The sequence below is a fragment of the Danio rerio genome, chromosome 13, assembly GCF_052040795.2.
Source record: "Danio rerio strain M-AB ecotype USA chromosome 13, GRCz13ab, whole genome shotgun sequence".
NCBI classification, from domain to species: domain Eukaryota; kingdom Metazoa; phylum Chordata; class Actinopteri; order Cypriniformes; family Danionidae; genus Danio; species Danio rerio.
The window spans coordinates 18829437-18848676 of NC_141033.1; the positions used below are offsets into that span (position 1 = coordinate 18829437).

The 19240-nt window shown below is 34.2% G+C and overlaps 1 protein-coding gene across 5 annotated transcripts in view; it reads right to left on the reverse strand.

The window, feature by feature from the left end:
- lrmda (leucine rich melanocyte differentiation associated) overlaps positions 1-19240 on the reverse strand; it is a 597710-nt gene that overhangs the window by 237524 nt on the left and 340946 nt on the right. For all 5 annotated transcript variants that reach the window (XM_087277937.1, XM_087277938.1, XM_087277936.1 and 2 more), the window contains 1 exon segment: positions 11905-12031. In XM_087277937.1, coding sequence (XP_087134063.1) covers positions 11905-12031 — 127 coding nt within the window.

Sequence of the window (19240 nt, forward strand, 5' to 3'; positions counted from 1 at the left end):
GCAAAACATTTCAACACATTCAGTAAGTGCCACGTCACTTTGGGAGACAATAAAGAGAAAACTCTTTGAATGCAGTAAGAGCAATTTCTGTCAAGCTATTTGCCTTGTGCTTTGGGGATAATTTGAAACTTTTGGAAAAAGGTAAAGAAGTTGTACCGTTTTTATGTTTATGCTGTATTCAAATTTCCAGGGCTGTTATATAATAATAATAATAATAATAATAATAATAATAATAATAATAATAATAATAATCAGAGCTTGACATTAACTTTTTTGATCACCAACCACTGTGGCTAGTAGATTTCCAACGTTACAAGCCACTCTGTACTTTCACTAACCACACTTTTGTTGTTTGGAAAATATATTTTTTATGAATAAAAGTGACATTGACATTCAAAAATGACTTGATTTAGATATTGTGTTATGTCCACATGCCTCCACATTCATTTCACTTTTTGTGTGTGTTGTGTATGAGCTTGCTCACTGTGCATGAGCAAATGGCTTGTGTTGCATTGCAATTACTTTTTATTTCACATTACTTTTTTTTAGGGCTCAAAATTTAGGATTTACCAAATTTAACTCTGACCACACCTCAAAGAAATAATTATTTATTAGCCACACATTTTAAATGTGTCAAAACAAGCTAAATATAGCTGCATACATGTACATTTTATTCAACAAAACTTTTTTTTTTTTTATTATTATTGTCATGTACCTAAAATATGCAGTTATCTGTGCTGGCTGAAGGTCCCAGATCAGCAGTTGCTACACGAGTTAAGCTCATATTAAAGCAATGTTATTGCGAAAGCAGTGACTGCTGCTGCTTACAAAGGGATATATATATATATATATATATATATATATATATATATATATATAAATAATTCCCCTGTGGGTACACGAGCATCGCATTTTGTCTAGTCTATTTGAAAGAGAACCGATCGCGAGAAATCATCCTCTCATAAGATATTCACCTTCTTTCTTTTGCTTGTGCGAACACAGTTATTTTTGTCAGTCGTGCTGCTTCTTAATTCTAAGATCACATTTCCACGCATATTGGGCCATCCTTATAGTCGAACCCTGCTTTAAGAAAACTACAATTTAAAAAAGATTTCCAACCAGCCAAAGTGGCTAGTGGGAGCGGCTGTCTTACCCGCTGGTGCTAAAATCTACCCTCATTTGGCGGGTTAGCAGGTGTTAATGTCAAGCCCTGATAATAATAATAATAATAAATTTTGGTCTATTAGAGCAGTGGTCCAAAATCCTTTTATCACTGCGGACTGGTCAACAATTTTAACACAATACGGGATGGGTGGGTGAGCTGGGGGGAGTGTAGGTGGGTGTATGTATGTAGATGAAGGGTATGCGACCATCAACAGTTTGCTCAGAGGATGGCTAGCTGACAAAAAGAAAAAAGAAAAAAACACTACAGTGTTTGGGTGTACTGTTTGTCTGAGAAATGTGTATATTCCATAAAAGATGTGAAACTGATTGGTCAGTTCTTGTCACGTGAATCACGATGTGCTTGTGGCATTCTGAAAAGTTAGATGTTTTTAACTAGATGCGCCTGAAAGATGCAAGTGCGTGCATCGCTCAAAATATGAGTGCGCAACCAGCGTGCCTCTATTGAAAATAACGAACTTTTCAATACCATTTCAAATTAAATTAAATGCCAACTTCGTACCTATTGCGACAGAATTATGAGGGAAAAATGTCAAATCTATATACATTTTGAACCGGTTGGCCTTATTGACCTTGTCAGTCATTTTTTTTTGTTATAAAGGGATCTGATTTAAGTAATATATGCAGTTTTGTTGCTTCCGCACAAGAATGTAACTGCAACTTGAGTCAGGAAACATGGTTTTGAAAACCTCTGAAATGTTTTCATTTGATGTGTAAGAGTTGTGCTCAGAGATTGTTTTAAGGACCCACATCACATCTGCCTGCAGAGTTGGTGTTGAGCCACAGTAAGATATGATGTTCCTTGGCTGTGGTGGCAGTGTTGGGCAAGCTATTTATAAAATGTAGTGAGCTAAGCTATTTGCTACTCTACTTAAAATGTAGCTAAACTACACTAAAAGCTACCCTCTTGGAAAAGTAGCAAACTAAGCTAAAAACTACTTGGCAAAAGTAGCGTAGCTACATCAAAGCTATTTTTACAATTTTCATTTTAAAATCGAAGCAAACAGTCAATGAAACATAATTCAGTTCATCTACGGTAAATAATATGCTGTACCAGACAGAAGCAAATTATAGTATATAACTGCAAAACAAAAAATCCAATAAAACCAGGTGTTACACAATTAAAATACTATAGTCATTTATAGTAAAGGGAAATACTTTGCAAGTAGCATTATAATATATATATATATATATATATATATATATATATATATATATATATATATATATATATATATATACAACCCTTCATTAATGAATTACACTCTAATGTAATATCATTAATAACTATCATGAATTTATATTAATTACCATAGTATACTTTAGCCTTTACTATAGTAAACTCTCTCTCTCTCTCTCTCTCTCTCTCTCTATATATATATATATATATATATATATATATATATATATATATATATATATATATATATATATATATATATATATATATATCAGCCCAATGATTGTTTGGCGACATCACCGACCAGAGTGAGAGGTGGCAGTAACGCATTAAAAACTTTGTTATCAACCACCGTGAAACACTAAGAAAAAAAAACTGTAATTCTTCTAATGGGGGAAATTTCTTCATTACTGATCGCCAAAGATGTTTCAGTAACCGAAAAGGTCTTCTGTGCAAGCAGCACTACAAGCAACACTTAACGTGGTGTGTTAGGCAACCCCCCCCCCCCATATGGGAGTCCAGGGCCGTAACATCCATTGTAGCTAACGTTCGCTTAAAAGATTTCCGGCATCAACAGCAGTAGGTGTGGCTGTCATTTCCTGGCACAGGCTTGACCCAATCGCAAATGGCATCCTTGGCCACAGTGACACTTTCCCATTATAGCATACAAACTAGGCTAGCGACTATCTTGTTCTGTACCTCAAGTAACCATAGTATTGGGTTTGCGCGCTTTCTACTATGGCGTGGAGTGCGAGCTGCACACAACATTACGCTGCATGAATTTTTAATTACCTTACATTAGTAACAGTTAATTTTGTTATGGTATGAACTTGATCTTAGGAAAGGCATAAATAAATGAATAAAATTAAAAACTTTGTAACGAAATTCAAGACTTTGTATATCAAATTCAAGGCTATTAAGTCTTTAATTTGATATGATCAAATTTAAGACTTTTTCAATGCTTTTAAGCAGGGTCGGAGTGGGACTCTTTTTCAGCCCTGGAGTTTTAAGCCTTAGACCGGCCCACCTCAGTTCATGACTGAATATTTTAAAATAAGGTCATTTTCAATTCAGTTTCTAATGACACTATCACAACCTTTTCAAGGAAACAGCTGCTGTAGAACTTCAAATGTTTTTCATAAATATGAGAAGATTAAAGGGTAGCTAAATCTCCAACACTACTCTTTAAAACATTACAATGTCCTTTCCTGCAATATCTGAATATATATTCTGTGCAAAATTCTTTATAGATATCCAGTCTTTTGTAATGGTGGCCACACAAAATTAAAATAAAATATGTACGCCTACATAAGTAAGCCAAAAGTATTACATGTCTTAACATAAAAAATGATAAAAAAAAATTTACTCAGGTGAGGTTCGAACTCGAGTTGGCGGTGTTGTAACGCAACGTGCTGACCACTGGACAACAATGGCGCTGTTAGGCGGGTGCGTTTGGAATAAAAAAAATGAATTGCACTGTCATCTGAAATATTCTATTAACCACAGTATTATATTCTATTGATGGCTTAATCTATTCCTCCCTTTTTTAGATTTCTGATCAAGTTAAGTCAGATTTATTAATGTAGTGAATCATCTGCTTTTCATTGAGCAAGGGTAATTAATATTAATTATTTGAATTCTTATTTTCACTAAGGTGCTGCTGTTTGGTACCTGCATTAACCCGCAGGCTGCATTTTGCTCACAGGGCTGCGAGAAAATAAATAAAAAGAGCGGAGCTGCAGCAAAATAAAGAATAAAAAGAGTGAGGCTATGGTCAAATAAATGAAAAAAGTTTGACTGCTAACAGTGCAAGCAGCTAGGGACACCGGCCCTCGCGGCCAAAAAACGGACTGGCCCACCGGGAATTCTCCTGGTCCTCCTGATTAGCCAATCCGGGCCTGCTTTTAAGACCCTGCGGGTTCTCTGAAAACGGAAATAATTAATGATTTCTTGTGTGGCTCTGTATCAATTGTTCCGTGGACCGGCCCAGTGGTTGGGGACTACTGTATTATAGAACCACAGCATATCAGAATAGAATAGTAGTTTAAAGTGCAACCTTTAACCATTAAAATTTAAACATTCAAATGCAATGTAAATAATGTTTATTTTTCTTTGTTTCAAAAAGTAGTTAATAGCTAAGAAATGTGAAAACGTTAATTTTACTTATTATTAACGTTAGTTTACGTTAATAAATAAGTCACACAATTTTTAAAAATAATTTTAAATAACATTTTTTACTCAATTGCTTGTTTCTATGCAGAGTGGCACAGCTGAGAATAGCAAAAGATTAGATGAAATTTTGCATGACTTGTTTTTAAACGATTTTAAGGAATGACACTGTTTATCCTGCTTTTAGTAACACTTTATGTTACAGTGACCTTCTTATAAGTTACATGTGTACTCAGCAAAGGAATAATTTACAACAGGCTGCTGTGATGCAGCTAAACAAAGCAAAGCTTTTGACCAAACATCGGGTGTGCATTACTTTTCTCCTGATAATCCAACAGCGAAAAGTCAATTATCCAGCTCATACTGTGTTTCCCACACCTAAAGACATTGATCAGATGTTTTATTGGTCAGGTTTTGTCCATAAAACACTTGTGTTCAGGATTTATTATCCATCTCATTACAAATGAGATGCTGTTATATGATCGATTCCCTTTACTTATTAAATCTAAATCTAAAACTATTTGCCAACTTCCATGGCATTTAATGCACTGTAAAACCCAACAGTCAACTTTATCAAATGAAATGAGTGTAGTTAATTCAACATTTACTGAAAGTTAATTCTACTCATTTAAAAAGAGTTTTGAACTCAGAGTTGAAGGTAATGGGTTAATTAAATACCTCAATACTTCAACTTAAATGGAGTTCACAGTACTCATATAGATTAGTGTTTTTAACTCAAATGAATTGTAGCAATCGATTTTTAAAACTTATTAGGTTTTACAATACTCAGTTGGTTTGAATTATCTTAATTTATTGGGTTTTACTGTGCTCAAATTGCTTCATTTACTCAAATAGATTAAGTTCATAGTACTTATTAGGATTAGTTTCTGAACTTGAATCGTTTGTTGCAATCGGTTTATTCAAATGTTTTGAGTTAACTTAACTTTTTGGGTTTTACAGTGTGCTAATTAAGTGATATTTACATCAGTGGTTCTCAGGTCCGGACCTTGCAACGCACTGTTCTCAGATAATCAGCTCAATAGATGAGAAATACATGAACTGTGTTACAGCGTCCCTACAGTGTTTACTCCTCCCTGCTAACTTGCGCACTGGAAATCTTTACTTCACTTTAGAACCTTCATTCACAGGTTTGCTCAATGCTACTGCCTGCACTGGATGTTTTATAATATGAACACAAATTATTTTCACACTAGGGTTGGATACCAAAACCCGGTGCCATTATGGCACTGGTACTTATGTTCACGGGATGGACCGGACCTTATCAGCATATGAATTTTGGTGCGGAGAAGATAAAATGACTGTTCTAAACTGGCTGTAAAATATACCTATACCTTTAGTAATGGTTAATTAATGCATTTGCCTTATTTAAATAATCTAAACGTTTTAAAATTGTAATTATAATACTTTTTTACAATATTGTCTGTTTTTATTCCTTTTTCTGTAATAAATTTTTCATTTGCTGTATATTTTAATAATTTGATGACGTCATTAGGCTATATTGCATGGGCTAATTTATATCTAAAAAGCTTTGGCATTCAAGTTTGTTTTGAACTTGAAAGAGAGAGAAGCAGATTTGACCTGTCAGTGGGTGCACATGGCTCCTGAACAGGAGCGAATTTAACCAATAAGCAAGGTAAGTGCCTGCTTAGGGCCCCAGGACATCTGGGGGCCCACAATAAATACCCTAGAAGTTTCTATATGGTCTAACAAATACAAATTCACCTTAATTAGTACATCTGTGTAATTGTCCCCTCATCATGGATCATGGATCAGTCAAGCAGTCAAATCAGATGAAAATTTAGTTTTATAAACCAAATAGTTTCTTTATCATTTTTAGTTGTGAACTAGTTTTAAGCAAACAAATCTTTTAAAATGTAGAGATTGCGTTAAAATAAAAATATAGAAAGCATGACTAAATAAATAAATAAATAAAAACACATACGAAAAGTGCATATTACTGTAGGACTTCAGAAACTCTTACATGAAAGCACTCCTCGTAAACACCTTAATTATTTTACTGCCTATTAAGGCAAATAACTAGACTACAGATGGATATGTAAGCGTAGTCAGTAGTGTCTTCGAAGTCCTAATATCTACATTTCAAACCGAAAACAAGGTTATTTCACTTACCCCACTGGCAGACATTTTTGCTTGCTTTAAGGAAAAATTCTTAATTTGGATTATTTCTTCTGATGGTAAAAACAAAATAATATTTTTATTTACTCTAAGAATGTTCAGATATTTGGAAACGAGACAAAAAGAAAAGCATTTTTTTATTGTGACTATTTAATTTATGTACATAAATACTGTTTAACTCCCCATAAAACCATTGAATATTGCAATTCTAACTTCTGAAATTGTTTATAGCATACAAATAAAATATGGCAATATCAGATTTTTTTCAAAACTGTGCAGCCCTATTCCATTTAACTAAAACAAAATTACACTATTTTATAATGCTGTGTAAAAGTGCACTCACACTGCAACTAACATTCAGTAATTCTTTATTCATTAAACAATTAAAACTAAGCAGACAAGAAACAAAACAGTGGCTAAGACCTAACAGACAGGCATATATGAGATATTCAATGAGTACAACAATGCTACAACGGCACGCTGTCGTGTGCAGGGTTTGATGGGGAATTCGGAAAGCAGGAAGAGCTAATTACAGTCTGCTGTAACAATGTTAACGCCAGCATGTCTTTAAACGTAAGACACCCCGCTGGATGAAGAATAAAAGCAAACACAAATAACTAATTATGCCATCATCTTCTAGCTCGTTGCTGGCGCTCATTAATTGGTGACCTGCACTATTGGTCAGTAGACAATCGGCATGATGATGAAGCCAATTAGAGACAGAGAGTACACATGCCCCACAGAGCTTGTTATGGCTGCCACATCATGTCTCATCTAAATCAAAACAAATGCCGGGCAAACGTTGGCATGACAGCTGCGTCAGGCGCAGACATGGGACATCAGAGTACAGCCAACTTTCTCCCTCTCACCAGGCCCCTACAATAGCAGTTATTGTGGAGAAGACAGAGGCCTTACAGCAGAGTCTGTTTAATCTGCTTTAGTGTCTGACGGGGAACAAGCCAGAAATATTCTTGTCTGTTTACTGGAGACTTTCAGACTTTGGAAACATTAACACTTTGGCGGTTTGACTTGTTAAGCTTATAGATTAGGCATAATGATTTCAAGTCTGCATGAACTGGAAGCTGCAGTAATTTTTTGTTCATATTGTGACACAGTTACTAGAGAAATTAAATATTAAATGATAAAAAGGTGCGTGTGGCTTGTTTTGGTTTCTACTGCGAGCTGATTGGATGTTGTAAAATAAGCATTTCATTCAGAAAGATTGGTAACAGGGTTTCAGGAGAGTTATTACAACCTAAAAGGCACCTCCTCCTCACCATTTCTGTGGGTTGTCATCATAATGCTTTTAAATCTGACAGTTGGAGAGGCGTGGTTAAGTATATCAACCACGCATAATACCTCAGACATATGTAATCTGAGAATTTAACTGGAAACTGTTAGGAAGTGCATTTTTAGATTTTTAAGCAAAGATTACAAGGGCAAACATGCTTTATTTTTTTCTTGGCATGGCATGCACAGATAAAATGTTCTCCACAAAACTAGCATTTTGAGCTAATAAAATCTATTTGGTTTGTATTGAATTCAGGTGTACTTTATCAATATATGACGAAATTTTATAGCATTTATTAATGCTAGATAACATTGATTTCTTTCATTGTAAATACATTTTCAAATTGACTAAATTTAAAGTAGTAAATGAAGTAACTGATCTAAGGTATATTTATGTATTTTAGGGCTCCTCTTACGTTTTTTTTTTACTTTATTTTAATAAATGCAGGAATCCTAAAGATAATTTCAATACCTTTTTAAGACTTTTTAAAGACCTTCTCAAAATATTTTTAAACCTTATAGTCACTCCAAGTTCTAATCAGTAACAAACCTTTAACTTAATAAACAATTGTCATTAAACAGTTGTAGTTAAATAAATCAATGGAGTACAACAGAACTTAGAAGCTTGGAAGAACAAATTACGAGAACGTTTTCAGCAAGAGGGTTCAGCCCTGTTTAAACGCATCTTCCTCTAATCAGGAGTACGCAAATTTACATTTTCCGATTTTGCCGTCAGTTTCGCTTTATGGTTTCGCTACGTGGAGAGCATCACATTACCTTCATGCATTTGTTGCAAATTACACGACATTACCCGGATGGAGGAGCTTGGCTTGACCTATCCCAAACCAATTGAATGGATCATGCACGCTGTTGTTAATTTTAGGAGGAAAATAAATATATGTATGTTTTTTTTTTGGAGCTAAACACTTTGGACATCGCTTGAACAAAACCAAGACCTCATAAAAACGTGATTAAGACTTTTTAATACCTTTTAAGGGCCTTAATTTTCTTAATTGATTCATCAACTTTTAATACTTTTTAAGAGCCTACTCGCACTATGCTATTAGAACCGTGCCCAGGCCCATTTTCCGGATTGTTTGAGAATAGTGAGTGCTCTGAATCGGGCTCAGGCACATTTTAGTAGAGTGCGGTTCACTTGGCCTTTGGCATGGTACGCTTGTAGTGTAAGTGCAAACCGTGCCTGAGCCCGAAACTGAAGACAAGATGTGACTTTAATGGAACTGTTTCATATGGATTTATTAATCATTCTTACAGTTCAATGTATGCAAACTGTTGTAGATTTTTAAAGACACAAACCCCTCATTGCACGACAGCTTCACCTACAGCAAGTCCCTAATTCCTGCAGCACAAGGACTTTATAAATGTTTATGAGCATCACAAGTGGCTGATCTGTTCAGCAAAATATTTGACTGTGTCACTGCATCTTAAACAACTAAAACAATATGACTAAAGAAATCTCCACTGTGCTGAGCGAGAGCGCTTCCTGAACAGCACATCATCGAGGACGTAAGTGTGCTTAGGCGCGAATGTAATGTAAGTGCTGTCTGTCGGGGGAGGGGGGGCAAGCATGCTTCGGCCAGCATTAAGACAACTGTACATAGTGTGAGTACACCCTAAGACCCCGCGGACACCCTGTTTTACTTTTTAATTCAGCTGTCTAAGCGTAAAAAAGATTTGCAAAACTACACAACTGGTGCATCTTAAACTGTATACTTTCTTAATACTGTGTGTAGAATGTGAAAAAATTGTATGTGAGGTCATAGCATGCAATTCAGAGTAGTATACAATTCAGAGCATAAAAACCTACCATTTCCAAAACTCTGTACAATTGACTTAAGGCCAGCTTTTAGATGATAAATATGGCGGCCTATTTCAGCTGCCTTAAAATTGCAATGTGCCTTAACACACCTCTTTTCAGACCAGCATGCCCATGAGTGCATGAAGTGGCGCAAATGGATTTGCTATTTAAACAACGTTGCGCAAAACGTGAAAATGACTCATGCGCCAGGCAGAAAATGGCAACAAATCACACCCTACATCGGGTGTATAATAGGGCCCATATAGTTATAAAAAGATAGAAATCATAGAATAAAATGTAAAAAAAATACACTGTTCCTAATATTTGAAACACTACAAATGTATAATTACCAATAGATTGACGTGGACTGTAGGGCAGTAATACAGTATGTCTCTGCTTCAGAAATAAAAGCATAAACTTCTAAATTTTCATTCATTCATTTTCTTTTCGGCTTAGTTCCTTTATTAATCAGGGGTCGCAACAGTGGAATGAACTACCAACTTATCCAGCATATGTTTAACGCAGTGGATGCCTTTCCAGGTGCAACCCATCACTGGTAAACACCCATACACTCATTCACACACATACACGACGGTCAATTTAGTTTTTATAATTCAATTCACCTACACCGCATGTCTTTGGACTGTGGGGGAAACTGAGGCCCCCGAAGGACACCCACGCGAACATAGGTAGAAGATGCAAACTACACACAGAAATGCCAACTGACCCAGCCGGGGCTCGAACCAGCGACCTTGTTGCTGTTGGGCAATCATGCTACCCACTGCACCACTGTGACTCACTACTTTTAAACTTCTAAAATCTTCTTTTTTTTTTTTGCTGTGTGTACTCAATCCCCCAAAATACCACATAATGTCAAGCCTGCAAAAGGCAATTCCATTTTGAAAGAGAATATTTCATAGAAGATTTTTTACAAAAGATTTGGATTAGATGCAAACCCTGCAAAACTATAAACACTATCTAGGTCATTTATTGGAAGAGTTCGAGATATTTAGAGAGTTCACTGTACTTTTCAACAGTGCGGCCGCTAAGCATTAAATGCTGGAACTTTTTCAATAGCTGTGCTCAAAATGGATTTACTGTGGCATTTTGTTACCGTTTTAAAAGAAATTGTTTTATTTGTTTCACATGTGATCATTTATTCATCTCCATCACTCTCAAATCTGCATGTCCTGAAACGTCTCGTCTTATTTAAGCAGACAGGTTGCACAACACTTTATTTTCCATTTTCCAGTCATCTTTTCTCATTTTCCAACCGACAAACTATCCTCCAAATTAAAAACATGCCCGGATGAGGTTAACTCCTATGCATGCTTTTCAATCTTCAGTCGCTTTAATGCTGAAACAAAATAAGTGACTTCACCATCATTCTACTCTTTTTCTTTCTCTGTACACATGTATACACAACTCGCCGACCTGATTCAACCACAAGCTAAACATTTATGATTCTACAATTGCACAAAATCAAGCCATTCTTTCATAAACTCAAGTAGAGAGGTGGACGGAGATGTGCTTGAAAACTAGGGCTCTCAAATGCAAGAGAGAGAAATAATTGTGTGTGCGACGGATAATTAAGCGATAGTGACTGTCGTGAACGTGAGCTGTCAGTCCGATCGAGAGCGCTGTCACGCCACACGATGCAAGGCCGAGCGGACAGGCGCCGTCCACTTTGATCTGGGCTCATGCATACAGAAAGAGGTCAGGTCGTGGTCATTAAAAAGACCCTCCTCTAAACAGCCAGGCGAGAATGAAAGGCCACGTCTTCAAAGAGCTGCGTACAAGTAACCTCTTAAGAGTTTCTGACAATTTGCGGCGAACAAACAATGGAGGCTAAGAAGAAGTGGGATGGATTAGCTTACGGTGCCTTAGCCTTTTAAGTTCTTATAGTCATCCACACAGAAAGGGGAGGGTTACACAAATCATTCACATGGTCAGGGTGTCTAGTTATTCAGCCACGTTACATAAAGGAAAGATACTTAACCGGCTACTGAGTCACCTACTAAACCAGGCCGTTTTCTGTCGATTGGTAAAAGCTTTGATTCTGTAGTGTCATGCGACTCTGACTTTGTAGTAAATTGAAAGCACTTACTTGGTCATTTTTTGGCTTGACCACCTTCATGAAAGCTCCACGTGCTTGGGCCTCTGACCGCTCCCACTGGGTCACTCTCCTGGTGTCCAGGAACTTCAGATTTGTCAGCTTATGTAGTACAAAGTACCTACAGATCAAATTAAAAGTAGCAACACAAAGCAGATTTTTAGTAAACTGGATTACAGGTCACAAAAGCAATATGTTCTTGCTTTATAGAAGTTTACAGAACTTAGTTTTTAAACCTGAACAATTATAGTACATTTTGTACATTCAGAGATGTCTCTCTGCTATGGATGTGACAGATGTGAAATTGCCACTTGTGTGAATTTTATAAATCAAATATAATTGTTTGAAAACATTGACAGATACATTTTAGAGTATTTTTAAAGCACTGTAGAATACAAGCCTACACAAAAAAAATCGCAGAAACAGTTTTGCTATTTTGGCAAAAACTTAATTTGTTTCATGGCAAGGTTGGCATTTGCATGAAATTGCTCATATTCCATAAAAAAAAAAACGTTTACAATATCATGCTTACTAGTGCATAATTTTGCCTACTATCTGCTTTTGTAATGCTTATGGATACAAAACATCATTTACAAAAGTGTAAATGATCAAACCTTTTTAATTGCAATATATATATATATATATATATATATATATATATATATATATATATATATATATATATATATATATATATATATATATATATATTCTGTTGTGTATTTCTGTAATATTATTTTATATATTTTTTTCTTTTATATTATTTTAGCAGTACTTTAACGCGATGTAATGTGACCAGAAGCGTTGTTATCAGATGTTTTATTTTTCACTTCTGTTAAATTTATTTAGTTTATGTTGTAGATGAAACGAAATTGCCTAGAAATACAATATACATGTTAGGCTAAACACAATTCAAAGCAGATTCATTGTTTGGTAACAGTAAACCGCTACTTGCTTGTATCAAACTTGTCCTTACATCAAAACAACGTTGAAGTCAGTATGTTTGGTCGTTTACACTTAACAGCGTGTTTGTTGTTGCTGTTGAGTAATACTTTTGCACTCTCTCGTTTGATTTCCAGCGTGTCATCTTCTTCTATTGGATTGTCCCCTAAAGGCTGAATTACAGTCCTGCGCTACAGCGCCTTGTTAGTCAAACTGCGTTATTGCAGCCCCTTAGTTCAAGAGGTCCAAAAACAACTATATATTGTTTGACTCAACAAATCCTATAAATTTACCAGAATTCTAACCGGAAAATGAACAAACACATAAGCAAAAAGCAAAAATATATATATTCAATATAAACAAAATGTATTAAAAATAATAAATAATAAGCCTAAATAACTCAATAATTTGAAAGCTAAACTAAAACAACACTGTGTGCATTAAAAACATTGACGTTAACACATTTCAGATAATAAATTAACATGACTTATATTTAAATTATTATTATTATTATTATTATTATTATTATTATTATTATTATTATTATTATTATTATTATTATTATTGTTATTGTTATTATTATTATTATTATTGGTGCTTTTTAATATGCCTTGAGCAGGGTTGGGCAAAAATACATTGAAATCTTCATTCATTCATGTTCTTTTTGGCTTAGTCCTTTTTTAAAAAACGCAAACTCCACACAAAAAATGCCAACAGACCCAGCCGAGGCCCAAACCAGCGACCTTCTTGCTGTGAGGAGATTGTGCTACCCACTGCTCTAAATGTTTTTGCCACATACTGATTAACTATGTCAAGGTTTTAACTAACATTACAGATCAGCTACTGGCATTTTGAACAGCCAGTGAAGATTTGTAGGTATCGCCACTGTAGGACTTTTTTATTGTTTGTCTTATTTTCCTGTCTTATTTTGACTTGCTCCCGAAATTCACCCCTGCTATTTGTCTGTTACTTTCTTTTTTATGTGATGCATACTTTTCATCCATACTCCAAGCATTGATCAACGTCTTTAATATGAATTATTTTTTTAGTCTGATATCAAGCCTAGACAAATAACCAAAAAAGCACCAATCTGAGGCCACATTTTTACGAAGTCATTGTGTAGACTTCTTACAAAGTATTTTACAGTAAAAATACAAGTCATTAAAGTATTTTGATACGAAATATAAACCCATTTTCATAAACCCTATTAGATACAAATTACAAAATACTATTTTGTATTTAAAATCTGTAATACATGTACCATAAACACTACCCATCCCTGACCTTGAGTTTGTACAGTGCTGGGTAAAACTGCATTTTCTTATTGTGCACCTTGGGCATGGAATAATTAGCAAAAATATTTCAAACTAAATGAAATTGGTCTTTTGGTGAATTTTTTGTTGAGAGGATTGATGAATGTCTTGTATTTTAAAATTGTTTACTGTACGGCCGTTACCTTGGCCAGGTCTTTTTATAAAACAGATTTTAAATCCTAATGAGATTTCCAGGTTAATAATAACAATAATAAATAAATAAATAAATAAAGTCATATCATTTTTTTTTTTTTTTGCATGTATGTATTTATTTATTTATTTATTTATTTATTTATTTATTTATTTATTTATTTATTTATTTATCTATTTATTTATTTGTTTGTTTGTTTGTTTGTTTGTTTATTTTATTATTATTTTGTACTTCAAATCAATAATACAGCTGTCATTATATTTTAGCAGTAATGTATTTTGCATGGAAAAGTTTGAAAACAACATTAAATACCTATATCCACCACAAGTTTACAAAGGAAAAACTGACTGTGGCACAAAGGCGACGAATCAAACTCAAATCTGCAAGACAACTACATAAAATAAATCTCAAACCAACACTCCCGTCAAAAGGCATTAAATTAACCGCAGCGGTGTTTGTAAATAGGTAATTAACTTCAAAATATGTAAAAATACGGACAACATACAAACAGATGAAAACCCCGCATTGACAGAATCTGCCAAGCTGTCATTCGCGCAGCTTCACAGATATCTCTTTACGCTTTCGCACACTCTCTGTCTTTCATTCAGCGAGAGAAAATGACGTGAGATAATAGCAGGAATACATAGATGACAACAGATTCTTTCACAGGCTGACTGGAATGGAGGAAGAAGCATGTCAAGACTTCAAACGGAGAGAGAGAGACAGAGAGAGACAGACAGACAGAAAGAGAGAGAGAGACACTAAGTGGAGGGTGTGAACAGATGTGTATATGGGCAGTGACAGATTCCCAACCGAGCTCTCATGCAAAAGCCAGCAACAAAGCCGTGATGATGACAATGATGAAGGACGAAGGCGAACCCATGCTACGTGTTTATTCCTGATGGATCACAGAGAACACAATTGCAGATTGATCCTATTAAGATAAGCCTGAATCCAAAACGTGCAGGGATGTGTTTTCCACCGCATCTATTCAGAGTTTATCTGTATTTGCATAAACAGGCCAGTCTGTCTCTTGTGCATGTGCTCACTCAAATGTGTACATCAGTACAGCAAAAACGCAGTACTGTAGATTAGCTGTAGATCAGTTGTCTGAAATACAGACGACAGATAGTTACTTGAGCAAAACTAACTTTTTATTTTGGTTTTACTTTTTATTTATTTTATTTTATTTTAATTTTACTATTTATTTATTTTTTTATTTTTTTTTGGGGGGGGGGTAATTTGAAATTAATGTAATGTTTTAACTAAATTATTATTATTATTATTATTATTATTATTATTGTATAAATGATATATATATATATATATATAAATATATATATATATATATATATATATATATATATATATATATATATATATATATATATATATATATATATATATATATATATATATATATATATATATACACACAGTTGAAGTAAAAAATAAATAAATAAATATATATATATATTTAGTATTTAGTATTTCTATATACTGTACATACATGCATATATATATATATATATATATATATATATATATATATATATATATATATATATATATATATATATATATATATATGTGTAATCTTTTAAAATTTTTAAAATAATTTTATTTATGAATTTTATGGTAAATTACAATAAAAAAAAAAAACAATTGAATTTTAAAAAGTATAGATAGTATCAATGTAAGCATGTACAATGAAATCAAACACCCCAGCATATAGGCACACAACGTCATAAGACGTGAATATAAGGTAAGATTTAGGTCATGACATCGAGTGACTAAAAATGAATGTCTAGCCAGCGTCTAAGGACAACATTACTTTGACATCCAATAACGACACTAAATGACGCTGATATTTGGTTGATTTTAGGTTGTGTTGAAGAGTGACCAGAATCCAACATCAGGCCAACATCTTAAACAAACGTCATATTGATGTCAAACACTGACATTTGTTCATCAGGCAACCAAAATCTAACGTCTGATAGATGTCAAAGTGGTAAAGTCCACAAAAAGTCAAGCTGTAACATCACTAGATGTTGATATTTGGTTGATTTTAGGTTGAACGTTGGACACTGACGTCAGCTTGACGTTGAGTTCTGAAGTCAACTCAATTTTAATTTCAAAGCAAAATGCCATGGCCCCTGACATTGGGGTACAACGTCAATCTGACGTCATGTTAATGTTCTGTGCCTGCTGGGACAACCCACTCTACTTTGAACTTAGGGAAGAAAAAGAATCAATTTGCTGGATCAATGACTATATTTGACAATTAAACAAGTTCTTGTGCATATTTCCGAAATGGGTCCCACATTTTGTTGTTAAACTAGTTAGATCAATCTTAAGACAAAGAAAAGGAAAAAGAGGACATCACAAATAGACTGCGTTGGGGTTGGAGGTTTCTAATACTTCCACCTAAGCAATATTAGTCGTTTGGCCAGAAGCACAATAAAAGCTATGCAATCAGATTGTATCTTTGTAAGATTATATGACATTGAAAAATTCCCAAAAGGATTTTCTTCAAGGGAAAGTTTTTTTTTTTTTACTTAATTGAAATATTTCCCAAATAATGTTAAACCGAGCAAGACATTTTTTTTTCCATTGTATTTATTGTAATATTTTTTCTTTTAGAGAAAGTTTGATTTGTTTTATTTTAGCTAGAATAAAATAATTATTAATTTTTAAAAACCATTTTAAGGTCAATATTATTATCCCTCATACATATATATATTTTTTGATCTTCAACAGAACCAGCTGTCATTAGGTGTGAGATGTCATGGTTTTGGAAGCATCCGATAGACAAATTGACAACATTTGAGTAAATTGGAGGCATATCTGTTTTTATAATTTGAGGCAAACCTCAAACACATCAGAAAGAGAATTGTGGACATCCATAAGTTTGGTTCATATTTGGGTATACTTTCCAAATGCCTGAAGGTGTCACGTTCATCTGTTCAAACAAGTATAAACACCAATGGAATGTCCAGCCATCATACCAGTTAGGAAGAAGAGGCACTCTGTGTCCCAAAGATGAACCTGCTTTGGTGAAAATGTGTGTATTAACCGCAGAACAAAAGCAAGGCCTCATAAAGATGCTGGCTGAAGCTAGTAAGAAAGTGTCGTTATCCATGGGCTGAAAGGCTAATCAGATAGCAGTGCCAATGCACACAGAGAAAAATACTTCTTTTAATTAATTTACAGTGTTACATGTGGTGGAAAAAGGGAGAAGCTTACAAGTCAGGGAACACCATCCCAACTGTGAAGTTTGGGGGTGGCAGGGTCATCTCGTCAGGCTGTTTTCCTACAAGAGGGACTAGTGCACTTCACAGAATAGATGGCATCACAACAAAAGAAAATTAAATAGAAATATATACATAATAAAGTCTTAAGACATCAGCCAGAAATCAAAGCTTAGCTGATGTTTTAGAGTGGCCATCACAAAGCTGTGAGTTTAACTTATGGGCAGAGCTGAAAAGGTGTTTGTGAGCAAGGCAGACTGCAAACCTGACTCTGTTACACCAGTTCTGTCAGGAAAAGTGGGCCAAAATTCCATCAAACCATTGCGAAAACCTTGTGAAAGGATACCCAAAACGTTTGACAGAAGTCATGTCATGTAGTTTAAAGGTAATGTTACCATATATATATATATATATATATATATATATATATATATATATATATATATATATATATATATATATATATATATATATATAAATATATATATATATATATATATATATATATATATATATATATATATATATATATATATATATATATATATATATTTCATTTATTTTTATTTTTATTTATTTTTTTTTTTGTATAGTGTATGCAAACTTCTGACTGTCAAGAAATTATATTTAAAAAAAAAAATCTAAAAATTCTCACTTTCATAATTCTGGAATTAAGCAAAATAATTATATTTTGGTAACTTTAAAACACCTAAAACAAAAAGTGTGTAGTCTACATTAACATAAAACATTAAATCCAATGGTTTTGTGGCTTTTACAGTGTATGTTTGTTACCTGACAAAAGTCGATCCCAGTTGTAAGAGCAACAAATAATAACTTGACTTCTAATTGACCATTTGGAAAAGTAGCAGCAGGTAGATTTTAGATCTGTTGAACTTCATCCCAATCATCACAAATACTGCAGAATACCTATTATTACCTGCATGGAACCAAAATTTTAATAGAAATCAGTCAAGTTTGGTGAAGGAAAAATCATGGTTTGGGGTTACACTGAGTATGGGGGTGTGCGAGAGATATGTAGAAAGGATAGCAACATCAACAGCCTGAGGTATCAAGACATTTGTGCTGCCCATTACATTACAAACCTCAGGAGAGGGCAAATTCTTCAGCAAAATAGCACTCCTCCTCATACTTAATGTTGTTTTACTTCTCAAGAAAAGAAGGTCAAGGTGCTCCAGGATTGGCCAGCCCAAACACAAGATATGAACATTATTGAGCATGTCTGGGGTAAGATGAAGGGGGAAAGGAGGAGGAATTGAAGATGAATCCAAAGAATCTTGATAAACTCTGCGAGTCCTGTAAGAACACTTTCGTTGCCATTCCAGATGACTTTATTATTAGATTATTTGCATTGCAGAGATCTATGGGTCTTTGGATCTATGAATGAGCAGTCTTCCAAGCTCATAGGAGTCATACACAATATAAATTTTATACTGCGCACTATTTCTGTCAAGTGGCAAGCCTTTTGTCAGGAAGTGTAAACTTCTGGTTACATTTATGTAACAGTAAATGTACTTATCAGCTGAACAAAATGTGCAGCCAAAGTTGAATACTTAAAAGTGACTTTCCTTACATCCCGAACCCTAAATAAATGCAATTCTAACAATAATGCTACTGTTTAGAAAAACAACTATTAAAGTAACAAATTCCTGAAG